This window comes from Channa argus, chromosome 16 (assembly GCF_033026475.1).
Source record: "Channa argus isolate prfri chromosome 16, Channa argus male v1.0, whole genome shotgun sequence".
NCBI lineage: Eukaryota > Metazoa > Chordata > Actinopteri > Anabantiformes > Channidae > Channa > Channa argus.
In genome coordinates, this window is record NC_090212.1 from 18001996 (window position 1) to 18017022 (window position 15027).

The window sequence follows — 15027 nt, forward strand, 5'->3', positions numbered from 1 at the left end:
CCAACAGCAATACAGGAACTATAGACCACACCACTATTGGACAGAATTTAATTTCCAACACTTTGAAGTCTCATCCCAAACTGCGGTTTGGTATTTTTCCCCAAACGTCTCCCAACAAGCTTCCAGCACTGGAAGTCAGGGATGACAAGTTGCCGTCAGATAAATCGATATGATGGAGTAGATTATCAAGCCAAAAAAAAAGAAAATGCACTGTAAATATCAGCGCTGAAAGGATTTTCCAAGGAAGCTGAAAAAAAAGCTTAACAGTTTTTGCTGAAAGAGCTGAAACAAACTGTCGCTTCCTTATATACTGCTCTGGGCAAACGTTGAAGCTAGTTATGCTAAAACCTTTAAGAGCAAAAACTTTAAAGACAATATGTGATGTCAGCGACGGTGTCATCAAAGTAATACGTTTTAAAAGTAAAAATGTATAACATCTTAAAAAGTATAAAAGATATTTAGAAAACCGCATACATTAATGTCCTTTACAAGTTGAACGTTAAACGTGCGGAAGTCATAATAATAATAAAAATAAAACAAATAATAATATTAATAGATTAGAAAAATATATACTGTGAATTCTGAAGCATATTATTATTATGCTGAAGTATTCACAGTAGATAATCCACTAAGTAGCAAACATAAGTAAAGTAGCGGTCTACGCAAAACACTTGAGTAAATGTACTTAGTTACTTAGTTGGTTACTGTAGTGCTGAGTGTGTGGTGATGCTGACTGACACGCGCGCGCGCGCACACACACTCACACACACACACAGAGAGAGAGTAAGCTGTAGTTCTCCGCCAGAGCAGGAACCCGCTCCTGGGACCTGCGAGACGAAAGTGGAGGCACAAAACGACGTCGACATCAGCGGGCAGGCAGCGGGGTATCCTCCATAATGTAGACCCAACAGAGTAGGACCAGCCCGGTGCTACAGACACACAACAGCAGCAAATGTCGAGGCTGCAGTGTTGATAACAAACGCAGCGCAGGCACGTATTTAGATTTTCTTTCGCACGGTGAAAATGAAGGAGCTGAAGGGCTGCGGTATGCGCTCCTCGCTGGGCTTTCTGTCCCGCAGAGAGCTGACAGGGGAGCCGCTCATGAAGGAGGAATTCCAGAGGCGCAGGCTGGCCGGCTGCACCAGCCTCTACAAGAAGGATATGCTCGGACATTTCGGCTGTGTCAACGCCATCGAGTTCTCCAACAACGGCGGAGAATGGCTGGTGTCCGGTAAGTTGAGCAATCCACCTTCCCCTAGCTTACACAGTTTGGATGTTAGCATGCTAACGCTAGCTGCCAGCCAGTCAGCTGAAACCCTCCTGGCTAGCTGATGCTAAGGCAAGCTAGCATGTCTTGCTAGGCTAACGAACGTCAAACCAGCAGCTCAGAAGGCTGAGCACCCCGAACCAGTCCCTTATGTCAGGCCGAAAGAAGAACACCGTGGCCACTATTTTCGCTTCTATTCACGGGGTTCCTCCAGAGATCTTCAATCTGTTTCTGCTCAGACCAGAGTAAAAACACTACCTGGCCTAGAGTTGCAGCCTGGGGCTTGCCATTTTAGGTCTTCTGTGAATGTTTACTTTGCAAAACAGAGTCGCAGTTTTCTTAAGCTGATAAATATGAGTAACTAACTAAACAAAACGCCTGCAGACAGACATGTGTTTTATGTTATCTTATATTGGAACTTCTGGTTTTGTTTTTGGATGTATGGTATGATCACACTACGTTGCATGGATAAAGGAAAGATGGGATACCACAATGTATTAGCAAATTCTGGATGCAAATAGTTTTCAGTGAACCACAAAATCCACCATGAACTACTCAGAATAACTCAAGCTGGATCCGTCACAGTCCCTCGACTTGAACATCTATAGTTAGATCTTAAACTATGAGTGCAGAACCATCTAAATATCTATCTATATCTAGATCTATCTATATTATATCCCTCTTTGCTGGCCACAAATAGCATTTTAAAGAGCACCCCTGCCTACAGGTGTGTTATTAAGTACTGACTTAGCAGGGAGGTCAAAGCATCCTACACATGCCATAGCCACTTTGCTTGATTATTTTTCTCTTTTGTTAGGATGAAACATAAATGGAAATGGCTTTAACCTTTAATGAAAGGTTGATTTCTTTGAATGTTTGCTGCAGCAGTTGCCTCTTTGCACTTTGTCCAACAAAACAGTGAATATGTAATTTGCCCAGTGGCACATTTACATTTGCATAGAACTGAAATTATTAACTCTAGTTAAGCATGACAATGGCCTTATAGTGTTGCTCTAAATACACCACACTGGGTTTTTTGTTTTGTTTTATTTGAAATCAATAAGTATATTTCTGTATTACTATAACCCAATATCATAAATATCCCTTAATATAGCACACACTGTCCAGATAGTTGCTAATTAATTTTCAGTTGGTTGATAATTTGTTCAAACTCCAAAGTTCTGGGGGTGTGTGTTTTCTATTATTGTAGGGTTTTACCACTTCGTGCTTCAAAGGTTATTGGAAAGAAACCATGTATTACAGAACACAATACTTCACTTCAAAGTCAAAAAGTTTGGGAATCATTCTCAGTTTTTTGTAAGTTTTCTTATATCAGTTCATTTATCATATTTACAGGAGGAGATGACCGCCGGGTGCTTCTCTGGCACATGGAGAAAGCCATCCATGCTCGGTCCAAGCCTGTGAAGCTGAAGGGGGAGCACCTGTCCAACATCTTCTGCCTTGCTTTTGACAGTACCAACAAAAAGGTCTTCTCTGGTGGTGAGAACAAGAAAGACTCGATCTGATCTTTGCTGGCTCAGTCACAACAAGAATACATCTTCCTATTCCAAGTCCTTCACCTACAAATGCAGCTACAGTTGCATTACATTTCCCAATTTCGAAGAGAAAAGCTTAATGTTATCAGAAATCAAATTTTATAAGGAAGCTCTTTGATGGGTGGCAAAAAAAAAAAAAAAAGCAACCACAAGATGCAAACTTTACTAAATAAATGTATAAAGGGGTATACATGAATATATTGCAATGTCTAATTATGGGTTAACCACCTTTCAGCACATGAAGTGGTTCAAATCAGCTCAACCTTTACCAACAGTGAGCATTGAGCATTATTTTTGAATTATTACTGTACATGCTTTGCACTAATTACCATAATCAGTGCTGTTCAAAACACATGTTTTTTTTTGTGGAGTACTCTTACTTTGCTACTTGTAGGAAATTTTTAGGCCAATAATTGCACTTTTACTCAAGTACTGAGTTTATTGTAGTGTATGTTTAGTTATTCATTGATAAATAATTAATAAACCACACATCTGAAAAATTAGCTGGTTTTTCACCTCAGCATTTGAATTGAAGATTAGGATGGAGCGTTTTCCTACACGAACATGTGCCACTTCACTCCAACACATGTCTGTTTGCTGTTTTATAGGAAATGATGAACAGGTGATTCTTCATGATGTGGAGAGGTGGGTAAATACAACATTTTTTCTGGGCTGACCAGTGATTAGTCTATGTGGCAGTTTTATTTGCCTTTGCACACACAAAGATGAAGTTAACATTGCATTGATTGTTTCCCTTACAGAAGGGAAACCCTGAACGTGTTCCTGCATATTGATGCCGTGTACAGCCTGTCTGTCAGTCCGGTCAATGACAACGTATTCGCCAGCTCATCTGATGACGGTCGTGTTCTGATCTGGGACACTCGTGAGCCGCCGCATGGAGGTAATCGGAGATGCCTGTATGGTTCTGTAAAGCTCACTGTTTGGTGACAATAATAAACTCATCCAGCACTGTCTGGTTATGGCAGGTTTGATATTTATACTTAGGGCTGTAGCAAGTGTAGGACCAAAGTACTTTCCAAATGAAAAGTCAGTGAATTTACAAACACTGATGATATTGTTTCAGAGTACGTGAGATACTGCAAGACAGTCAAAGGCTACAGTGGATTAAGATTTATGAATTTATGAAATTAGCTTCATAAACTAAGAATTAAGCTCGACTATGATTATGTAAATATTCAAAATTAAAGCATGTTGGCCCTTGCGTTCTCTTCATGATTTCAAGCTGTTCATGCATAGTTACAGGATTTGAAGTGAGTGAAATTTGTGCTTGGGGAGACTTGTTGATAACTTTAAAAATGCAGTGGATCATCTTGCCTGAGATAAACATCCTTCTATTTTAAAAGCAATCCTTGTGACTACGATGGCTTAATAATACGTTTAACAGTAAGCAGTCTCCCACTTCTGCCAGCAGGCCTTTTATGTCGGTCTGTTTTTGGTACTGGAGGCCTAGTTTGAAATGGAGAAAGTTACAAATGCAAGCACTCCTCAGTGGGTTGAGCTGTCTGGTTATGTATAAATGGGGTTTTACTGTAAGTAAAAATATAAGTGATAAAATAACCAAATACATATGTGGATGAGAAATGTTTGGTTGAATTAATGAATGACATGTGACAGTAATGTGTGGAAGTGGGCTGCTTAGTTGAAAGTCCTCTGCTGGTGTATGAAAATTCAACAATACTTCATGAAATGTGTGTTTTAATCAATCTGAACAAAAGGCGTGTAAAAACCCCCGTCACATTAAAGTCTCACAGTTGATTTTTGACTGTTTCTTCTTCACCTCTTTTTCTAGAGCCGTTCTGCCTGGCCAGCTACCCCTCAGCCTTCCACAGTGTGATGTTCAACCCTGTGGAGCCCAGGCTGCTCGCCACAGCCAACTCTAAGGAGGGAGTTGGATTGTGGGACATTCGCAAACCACGCAGGTAAAATACTTGTGTTTGCCTTTCATTTCTTGACCCAGTTTAACAAAACTATTGGATGATGACAACACCAATAAGGGAAACCTCAGGCATTATTCAAAGTAATAATTGAGAAACGCAACTGATGTAATAACTGTGAACCTATGTACCCACAGTGTAGAAATTCGAAAGTAAGCAGAAAATATTTATGTTGGCATATTTATTGATTTTATCAAATTTTATATATGGCAGACTTTATTTATAGCTGTCCTTAAACAACAGTAAATTTTAGTAATATTCAAGCAACATAGAGAATATAAAAGATAAAAATCTACACAGATGTATTGTCTCTTAAAAGAAAACAGTGGGGGGGGTGCAGGATGTGCATGTGCTCTCTATATATTTTGTTATAGAGAACTGAGGGAAGCTCCTGTGATTTCAAAAATGTTTAGTTTTCGTTTAGCAGTTGCTGGAGTGTCAACAACAACAACAACAAAAACAGTTCTTATTCTATTCACTTTATGAACAAAAGTTATTGTCCTCACGGTGTCCACCAGATGGTGCTGTTGTCCTACTGTTGAGTTCATCGCCACTGGTCCTCGGCCAACTGCGTGAAACACCTAAATGTTTAAACCTGTACAATGTCTCAGTGAAAACACTAAATTCTGCACACGGCTGTGTGTTTATACTTAGTCAGGTTGGTGCAGGTTTAAAAGAAGCATGATACCGTCCGTACAACACAGTCCTCTGGTTTCAACAGTTCACTAGCATGTTGTCAGTTTGAATCCTCTAAGAAAACATTCCACTGTAGCTTTTCTCAAGGAACATTTGGAAACATTAAATCTACCATATCATTCTTTGTCTTTCAATGACGTAATAGAGTCATAGAAACTTTCTTGTTCAACTAACAAAGCGAACAAAAGATCACAGCGGAACGCGTTGTGTAAGTCGACCCCTGCTCCGCCACCAGGCCCCCACTAAATAACGCTCCCCGTCGGGGAATTGAACCCTAGCCCTCCCGGGTTCTTCACTATACTAACTGACCCAAAGCTTCAAATGAATATAGAATATTGAAAATAGCATCTAAACATAATATAATATTTCCATGAATAAATAGTATTATTGTCATTGTGTTCACAAACAGATCGATTGATAGAATACCACATGCACCAGTTAGTGCACATCACAACCAAATTCCGTTCACACCTTCTTTTCTGATTAGAAGGTGTGAATTTGTGCAAGTCTTAACTACCACGGTTTTCCCTTTTCTGCCCGTAGCTCGTTGCTCCGCTATGGAGGCAGCATGTCCCTGCAGAGCGCCATGAGTGTTCGCTTCAACAGCACCGGCACGCAGCTACTGGCACTGCGTCGCCGCCTGCCGCCCGTCCTTTACGAGCTGCATTCCCGCCTGCCCAGCTTCCAGTTCGACAACCAGGGTTATTTCAACTCCTGCACCATGAAAAGCTGCTGCTTCGCTGGAGACAAAGATCAGGTTGGTCATTAAAGGATACTCACCACTGTTGCCAGTAGATGGTACATTTAAAAAAAAACGTTTGTTACCAAAGTTGTAACAAACTTATAAAATATGGAGTTTTATACAATTAAACAAAATGTCGATATGCATTTTAATTTTTTATTTTATTTTTTTTTATTTCTGCATTCCAAATACAGAGAGTCCTCAATATGTGTGAAACAATATACAAGGTGTCTACAGTTTTCCATGTGCATGTGCAGCCATAAAAACAGTGCTTTTGATTGACCAAGCAGATACAGAATATTGATTTTAAACAGTGGAGATATTGTTTTATGTGACTTTGCAGCCATTTAAAATGAGAGTTAAGAAGAATATTGGGAACATGTGGGATCAATAGAGATGTTAAAAATAGCAGGATAAATTAATTCCTTATGTGAAATTGTGACTTTTGGGTGTTGGAGGAACACCAGAAGCCACTGTATTCTGCCAGTGGTTCTCCCGTTGGTCCTCTTCAGACATGACCTCACCCCTCAGCCATGTTTATTATGTTAACATTATCCTGGGGTGTCAGTAGCGCTCGTGAAGGCTTAAAAATGATCCTCCTACATGAGCAAAGGAGGTGGTTTAGAGGTTACACAATCAAGTCGGGACTGTGCAAGGTTGCTGTATTGAATCTGTTTATGTGCCTCCAGTAGCCTCTTGTCCACTGAGGCACTTAGGACAAGATTGGTATTGTTGTTTATGTAAGCAATAATCCCTTAAAAAGATTTAAACCCACAATGGATGACATCAACTCACTTTAATGTGATGTGATTCCAAAGGCTATTTTTAGCTCGTTCATCTGTGCCAGAGAACTCTATTTTAAAGCATTTTAAAAGGCTTAAATTGATGACTTTGAAAGTCTCGGGAATTCATTTGTCTAAGAAAGAGTCAAGTATAATATACATGATGGAAAGTAGTCAACCTGAGATTATGTCATGTCTTTTCTATTCTGTGCTGGCGTTTCCTGTAGTCTGTTTGGCTGAATCAGATCATGACTCAGTTATCGGGACACTTTTATCACATACAGTTTTTGCAGCAACTACTTTAAATTGCCAGTCGTTTGAACAATAGCCAGGACATATGGATTTTCCAGAAATCTCTTTTTGAAAAAAAAAAAAAGAATAATATCACTACCTATATCAATTTTGCTGTCATCTTAAACACACCACCCACTCTTACTACCTTGACATACTACACAATATGGACATTGAGCAGCTGGCTGAAGTTTGTGACTCTTCTTGATTCTGATTCTTTTGATTTCTTGCTTCCAGTTATTTCACAGAATACATGGAGGGTGTCAGTTTTAGTAATAGAGAACTGTTCATAAGAAATAAAAAGATGTGGCCAGAGAAAGCATATTATGTGACATGACAGAGGTTTGACAGGATGATTTCACATGGTCTCACTACTGTTCTCACAAACCCTCTCATACAGACCCACAACCACACCTATTAGAGGGTTTTCTCAGGATGGTGTGAAAGCAGAGGTGCAGAATGTGAAGTTATCAGATGAATTTGATGGAAAGGAAAGAAGTGAGGGTGTTACGGGTGCAACATTCCTACTTGACATGTCCTCTGGGAACCTGGGGTGCTGCAAACAGGTGTTCAGCGCCCTTCAGTTACCCAGATGAGTAGAGTAAGAGAGTAATGTGTTTTTTTGTTTGTTTTTTTTATCACCGCAGAGCATTTTATGTAGGGTGGGTTTTAGATAAAGACTTAGGGATTTCTGTTTTTCACAAAGGAATAAAGAAAAGGCACGTTGGCAGAGAGGCATGACGTTCTCAACCAGTTCTTTAAAATATAAGACCAGCAGAATATTTACACAGTGAAATTTAAAACATTTGTTTAAATTTTTGGCAGATAAAAGTGCGTAGAAAAATTCCACAGCTTGGCAGAATGTCAAAAAGCAAGTGATACAAGACGATGCTGAAAAAAATTATGGGAAGAATTTACCACAAATGTGCCTCCAGATGTAAAATTAGGCTTCACAGACTGCCTTTCAAAGTGAATGAAAGCGTGCTGGAAAAAGTTGAAGAAGTGAGGAGGGGAGAGAAACAATAGCTCCGTGAGCTGGACTGGAAAGAAGTATTTATAAGCAGCATATACTATTAATTTAATCAGATAGATTTGTATTAGTGTAATTGTCAAAAACTGTAATGTCTCTCATGAAATCCCATATGTGGAGGCCACTTCATAAACATAACAAATGATAATGCACAATTATTATTATAATGTAAAATCTTGAAAGGCAAAGGCATTGTGTTGTGAACAAATATGATATCTTACTTAGCACTCTGGATCTCTAAATGTCTGCATCTAGACATTATTGTTTGATGTAAAACGGTAGCATCTTAACTGACTTAAGACTCATTAATAAGACAGAAATAATAGAGCCACATCGTTCGTATATAATGTTGTTGTTCTTACAATATACACTCACTGGCCAATTTACCTGTACAATCGAATGCAGTTGAATACAGCAGCTCTGCCATGAATTTTAGTTTTAAAACTTTATAATTTCTCAGTTTTTAAGTTGAACATGTTAGAACGGGGATAATTGTAGTATGTGCTTGTTATTGAGCTCATAGTGGTTAGTCGTACTAGAGCGCAATATAAGAAGAGGTGGTTTTAAAGTTGTGGCCCCCTCTTTCACTTTAAATAGGGGGGCTAAAAACCATCTCTTAAAAATATAAGAGATTGTTAATTAAACTCTAAATTCAGGACAGAGCCCCTAATGTCCCCCTAAACTTTAACAGTGTTCAGGCTCAGTGTTGCACTAGGTTCTGTGATGTGATCAGTGTGTAATGTGTGAGCACAGAGGGTCCTGTTACATAAATTAGGTACTTATCATTTTTGTCATGTACTTTGCTCATCAATGTCAATCAGGGGTCAACAGAGCCACATTAGGATGAAGCTTATAGCTCAGAAGCTGTGTGCTGTGTTTTTTCTAACCTATTGCTTTAAAACGTATGTGAAATAATGAAGAACATCCCCTCGCTCTCTGTAAAGTCTTACCTTAAGCGACTTGTTTAAGTGGAACCATCTGTTAACAAAACCTAATTACGATTGAGATGGGAAGCAGGGGCTCTGTTTGGGTCACACTGTCACGTCATGTCAAAAGCCCGTTTGATCGCACATTATGAGACACAGCACCAGCTTAAGATCTTGTAGTTTTGTGCAATAATTTGACCCCCCAGGGTTTGTCTCTTCCACTGTAGACACTTTCTTCTTCTTTTCCTTTGGGCTGTTCCCCCTCAGGAGTCGCCAAAGCGAATCATTTGCCTCCATCTAACCCTGTCCTCTGCATCCTCTTCTCTCACACTAACTTCCTGTCCTCTCTCACTACATCCATAAATCTCCTCTTTGTTCTTCCTCTAGACCTCCTGCCTGGCAGCTCCAACCTCAGCATTCTTCTACCAATATATTCACAGTCTTTCCTCTGAATGTCCAAACCACCTCAATCTGGCCTCTCTGACTATATCTCCGAAACATCTAACATGAGCTGTCCCTCTCATGTCCTCATTCCTGATCCTGTCCATCCTTGTCACTCCCAAAGAGAACCTCAACATCTTAAGCTCTGCTAATTCCAGCTCTGCCTCCTGTCTCTTCCTCAGTGCCATAGAGCAAACAAGAAGGGGCTCAGAGCTGATCCTTGTTGCAGACCCACCTCCACCTTGAACTTCTCTGTCACATCTACAGCAGACCTCACCACAGTCTTACAGCTCTCACACATGTCCTTCACCACTCTAACATACTTCTCTGCCGCTCCAGACGTCCTCATACAATACCACAGCTCCTCTCTCGGCACCCTGTCATACACTTTCTCTAAATCTACGAAGACACAATGCAACTCCCTCTGACCTTCTCTGAACTTCTCCATCAGCATCCTCAAAGCAAATACTGCATCTGTTGAACTCTTTCTAGGCATGAAACCATATTGCTGCTCACAAATGTTCACCTCTGCCCTTATCCGAGCTTCCACTACTCTTTCCCACAACTTCATTGTTTGGCTCATCAGCTTTATTCGTCTGTAGTTGCCACAGCTCTGCACATCTTGTTAAACAAACTAGTCAGAAACTCTACCGTCACCTCTCCTAGTCACTTCCACAGGTATGTCATCAGGACCAACTGCCTTTCCTCTCTTCATCCTCTTCAACGTCCTCCTCACTTCACTCTTACTAATCTTTGCTACTTCCTGCTCCACACCAGTCACCTCTTCTACTCTTCGTTCTCTTTCATTTTCTTCATTCATCAACTCTTCAAAGTTCTCCTTCCATCTTCCCATCACACTCCTGGCACCTGTCAATACACATCCCCATCTCTATCTCTTTGTCTGGCCACCCTGTACAAATCCACATCTCCCTCTTTAGTGTCCAGCCTAACATACATGTCCTCATATGGTATCTGTTTGGCCTTTTGCCACCTCAACCTTCACCTCACACTGCATCTCCCTGTACTCCTGTCTGCTCTCTTCAGTCCTCTGTGTCCCACTTCTTCTTAGCTAACCTCTTTCTCTGTATACACTCCTGAACTTCCTCGTTTCATCTTCCTCCTTGTCCACTTTCCTCTTTGCCGATGACACACCAAGTATCCTCCTACTTGTCTCCCTGATCACATTAGCTGTAGTGGTCATCTGGAAGCACCTCCAAACCACCCAGAGTCTGTCTCAGTTCCTCCCTGAAAACTACACAACATTCACTGTATCTGTGTATAAAGACTTCCTTTCCCCTGAGGTCCGTTGGAATGTTTTGCAATATGAATTGGAGCAGGCTCAATCCTCCCTAACATTGGTCTGTTTTCCCCTGCAGTATATCTTGTCTGGGTCAGACGACTTCAACCTCTACATGTGGAAAATCCCTAAGGATCCAGAAGCAGGTGAGTTATTGAATCTATATCTGTCTGCACTGGCTACGTATTCATATGGATGCATGTTCATTCCTAGGCCACGATTCACCGTGATATTTGCATCTTCGTGTGACAAAAGACGTAGAATGATTTAATCATCTGGTTCCCCAAGTGAGCTACATAACTTCCTTCTCTCTACTCTGTACAATAGTGGAACATTTAATTCTGCTTAAGTTCACACAAGTTTAAAAACAGACATACCACGACTTAAAAGGAGCTTGTTTATAGGACACAGATATGGTTGACCTCTATTCCAAGGCTAAAGATTTCACTGGCATCAGGGTAAGCTAAACAAACTCAATCCAGGCGCTGTAGGTTTTACACACATTCATGACCACAACAGCTTCAGCCCAGACTGTGGTTTGCCCTCATTTCACTTGGATTATAGAATTTTCAGGGAATGAGTAACTATTCCATATCCTGAAATAATATCTGTGTCTTTATATTATCTGCTGCTAACACTTCTTAGATAAAGTTCAACATGTTTTTTTTTGGTTTGTTTTTTTAATTTATTTTTTGTTATTTTAAATGAACAATTTTCTTCCCACCTGGCAAAACCAACTATTAAATAAGAGTAAACGCTAAACTGCTCCACATAGTCTTACTTTGAACATGCTTTAAATCTGATTACTCTAGGGGGAAAAAATCCCCAAAATGCTGCAATCCAAGAATGTGGTCATTTGTAGCGCTGTGGCACCACCTGACACATTCACTGATTTCATTTTCCCTGGAGTTACTCACGCTGAAAATATGTGCACTGTGTCAGGCTAACAGCATATTATCATTGGTGCTGTTGTATTTCACTGTCTGTTTTCTGTGCAAATGATTGTAGCTGTGTTTGTGGGTTTCCATCTCTGTGGCTCTGACTTTTCTGTGTTCTGTCTGCCAGTATTACATTAACAAACCCATATTGTGTTTTTGCCTTCAAGGAGGGCCTGGGCGTGTAGTGAACGGGGCTTTCATGGTCCTAAAGGGTCACCGCTCTATAGTGAACCAGGTCCGCTTTAACCCTCACACCTACATGATCTGCTCCTCCGGTGTGGAAAAGGTCATCAAGGTCAGTAAAGGAACATTTAGGCCGTATTCCTAAGAAAGATGGTTGAGAGAACGCTTTAAGGCCTAATAGTGAGCCACAGAAATCTTTCTATGGCTCATCCGGATGATGTACTGGTTGGAGAAATTGTTCTGTCAGTGCTCTACCCAGCAGTTGAGTGTCTTTGTCGTCAGTCATTCAGGCAGTAGACGTGCCCTTAAGTGAGACATTGATCTCCAATGACACCACACAATTACTGACTGAGCTCGGACTTCCCTCTGTGAAGTGTGAAATGAAAAAAGATGGATTTCCCCTATCATTGACTGTCATCTGAAACAGATGATGGTGGGCAGTGTTCAAAAACTAGGTCATGGGAAGCAAGAAGTGGTTCCACAGATACAGTTCTAAAACCAGAGCAGGACTGTGGTCTAACTGCCAGACTTTCAAGACTTTGAGTCTAATAAAAGTACCTGTAAATCAGCAGTGTTGTTGAAACTTTACTGTAGAACACGCTTTAGTAGATAAAGCTGTTCCTGTTTTTTGTATTTAAAACACTTATTAATAACAGATTTTTTTTTCTTCTCTCTCTTTGCTTATTATTAATGACTTTCCATTGTCATTAAATCTTCCTTTTGTTGTTTATTTCCATCACCTCCCATTTCCATCCTTTTTCTTGTATCCCTCCCCCCTCACCCCCCTTTTTCAACATTCCTCCCATTGCTTCTCTATCCATTCCAGGTGTGGAGTCCCTACCAGCAGCCTGACAGTCTTGGTGATCTCGAGGGCCGTGTAGAGGATAAATCACGCAGCCTCTACACTCATGAGGAGTACATCAGCCTGGTGCTCAACAGCGGCAGTGGCCTGTCCCACGATTATGTCAGCCAATCCATCCAGGAAGACCCCCGGATGATGGCTTTCTTTGACTCACTGGTGCGTAGAGAGATCGAGGGCTGGAGCTCCGATTCTGACAGTGACCTTAGTGAAGAGGCCATCATGCAGCTCCACGCCCATGGACGTCGCTCCACGCGGACCACAACAACAGCCCCAACCGCTGCCTCTACCGCTGGTCACTTGAGTGACTCAGAAAACTCATCCTCTTCCTCTCTGGCCGGACCAGATGCTTTAGGAGGGGAAGAGCAAACTGCAGCAGAGGGAGAAGAGCAACTGAGGAGACGTAGCAGACATCAGGAACATCAGTCTGGCTTTCTGGTGAACGAGGACTCTGACTCAAGCGAGTTTTGGCTTGACCCTATGCCCCGGCCTCGCTCCCCGAGCCCCAGGGACAACTCCACTCTGTCCAGCCCCACATCCTCCCCTTCACTTCCTGCTGAGGCCTCCAGCTCCTCCACATCTACTTCCAGCTCCAGCAGCGACGATGAGGAGAGACGAAGCGCAGTCAGGCGTCGCAATGTGATGAGGCGACGACGCATGCATATGGTCTCCAGAGCTGGAGATCGACCTGAATCTGTGCAGGCCCTGTTTTCCGCCATCGACTCTTGCAATTATCCATCTATTTCAATCGATGACCTCTCTTCCTCCTCATCAGGTCAGGAACAAAACTCTCAGCAAATCAAGCCCCACACTCTTAGAGCCACGGAGGAGGAGAAATGTCTGAGCCCTTCTGACTTTGTGTGCACGAGCCCAGTAATGTCACCCGAGAGCCAAGGCAATGAGGAAGGGAGTGACAGGACTGAGATGGAAAGAAATCAAGGTGCATCTCCACAATCTCTGGATGGCCCTAGGACTGCAGGGAGGGCTGCTACAGAGCTGGCTTTGGACAGACCTGACAGTGGAGAGCCATGTAGCAGTGTAGTCGCTGCAGACAGTAACTCCCAAAGCCGATGTAGCCCAGGAGTGAATGGCCAGCACTGGACTGTGGCTCCTCATGGTAGTGACAACCTCCGTGTCTCATCAGAATCGGAGGAGGAGAGTCGTGTTGCACCTGAAGACACCAGGCCACAGAGAGAAAAAGGCCCAGCACAGAGCACTCTGAAAAGGACTTATGTGGGATCAGAAGAGAGAAAGTCTGGCTCCTCACCCTTAGAAAAGAAGTTAAAAACATAGTGACACATCATTTCATTCTATAAAGAAATCATTTATTAACAGACTTAATTTTGGAAGTGGGTTTTCTATGGGTTTTTACAGCTCTGCTTTTTCCTTTCACATCTTGCAGTTGTGTCACACATGGACTCATGTATCTCAAGAGCAGAAGGCATTAAGCAACTAAAAAATAAGTGTGGTTAAGTTTTGTTTTAGAACAAATTATTTGGACCTTATCATCATTCTTTAGGTCAAAACACAGGATAGATACCATTTTGGGAGAATTAAAAGATAAGCTCAGTATTGTTGATAACAATTTTAAGTGAAAGGCAAAGGCTACACATTTATTTTGATGTTATGTCAGTGTTTCTTTCTGGCAGTGGTTGCAGCAAAACCCTCCACCCAGGATTTGGAGCTTCTCCAGCCTTAACAAAAAAAAAAAAAAAAAGGCTTATGCAGGACAAAAGCTTTGCAGCATTTTAATTTCCACAATTTCACACTGATCGCAAATCTGATTGAGCTTGTTCTCAGCTGAGACTGGTTTGGGGTGCCTGAAGAATTGACTCTCCATGGAAATCCTAAGGAGCACCATTTGTTTAAGCTGTGCATTGAAATGATGCTTTCAGTGTCTCTACCAATTGTGTTTTGTGTCATTATCCAGCCTCTGGGTATCATTGGAAGCCAGCTCGGTGTTGTTTTTCTTGCAATTAAAGAATAATTTGTTCTCCAGTGACAGAGCCACAAATTCCTCCCATGACTTTGTTGATTCACAACACTATTTGTTTGAAATGTTTG

At 41.4% G+C, this 15027-nt stretch overlaps 1 protein-coding gene across 1 annotated transcript; it reads left to right on the plus strand.

Annotated features, from left to right (window-relative positions):
- The first annotated feature begins 679 nt into the window (after positions 1 to 679).
- dcaf5 (ddb1 and cul4 associated factor 5) lies at positions 680 to 14965 on the plus strand. The gene is made up of 9 exons (XM_067479237.1): positions 680 to 1231; positions 2624 to 2767; positions 3432 to 3468; positions 3585 to 3724; positions 4634 to 4763; positions 6018 to 6231; positions 11063 to 11129; positions 12089 to 12216; positions 12931 to 14965. The coding sequence occupies exons 1-9, from the start codon at positions 1024 to 1026 to the stop codon at positions 14254 to 14256; spliced, it is 2394 nt and encodes a 797-aa protein (XP_067335338.1). The 5' UTR covers positions 680 to 1023; the 3' UTR covers positions 14257 to 14965.
- Positions 14966 to 15027: the final 62 nt, after the last annotated feature.

Bases quoted from the DNA above. Each gene is read 5' to 3' on its own strand.
- dcaf5 (XM_067479237.1), top strand. From the start codon at position 1,024: ATGAAGGAGCTGAAGGGCTGCGGTATGCGCTCCTCGCTGGGCTTTCTG. The intron at 2,768-3,431 runs GTGAGAACAAGA...GCTGTTTTATAG, and splicing joins CAAAAAGGTCTTCTCTGGTG to GAAATGATGAACAGGTGATT. The intron at 6,232-11,062 runs GTTGGTCATTAA...TTTCCCCTGCAG, and splicing joins TCGCTGGAGACAAAGATCAG to TATATCTTGTCTGGGTCAGA.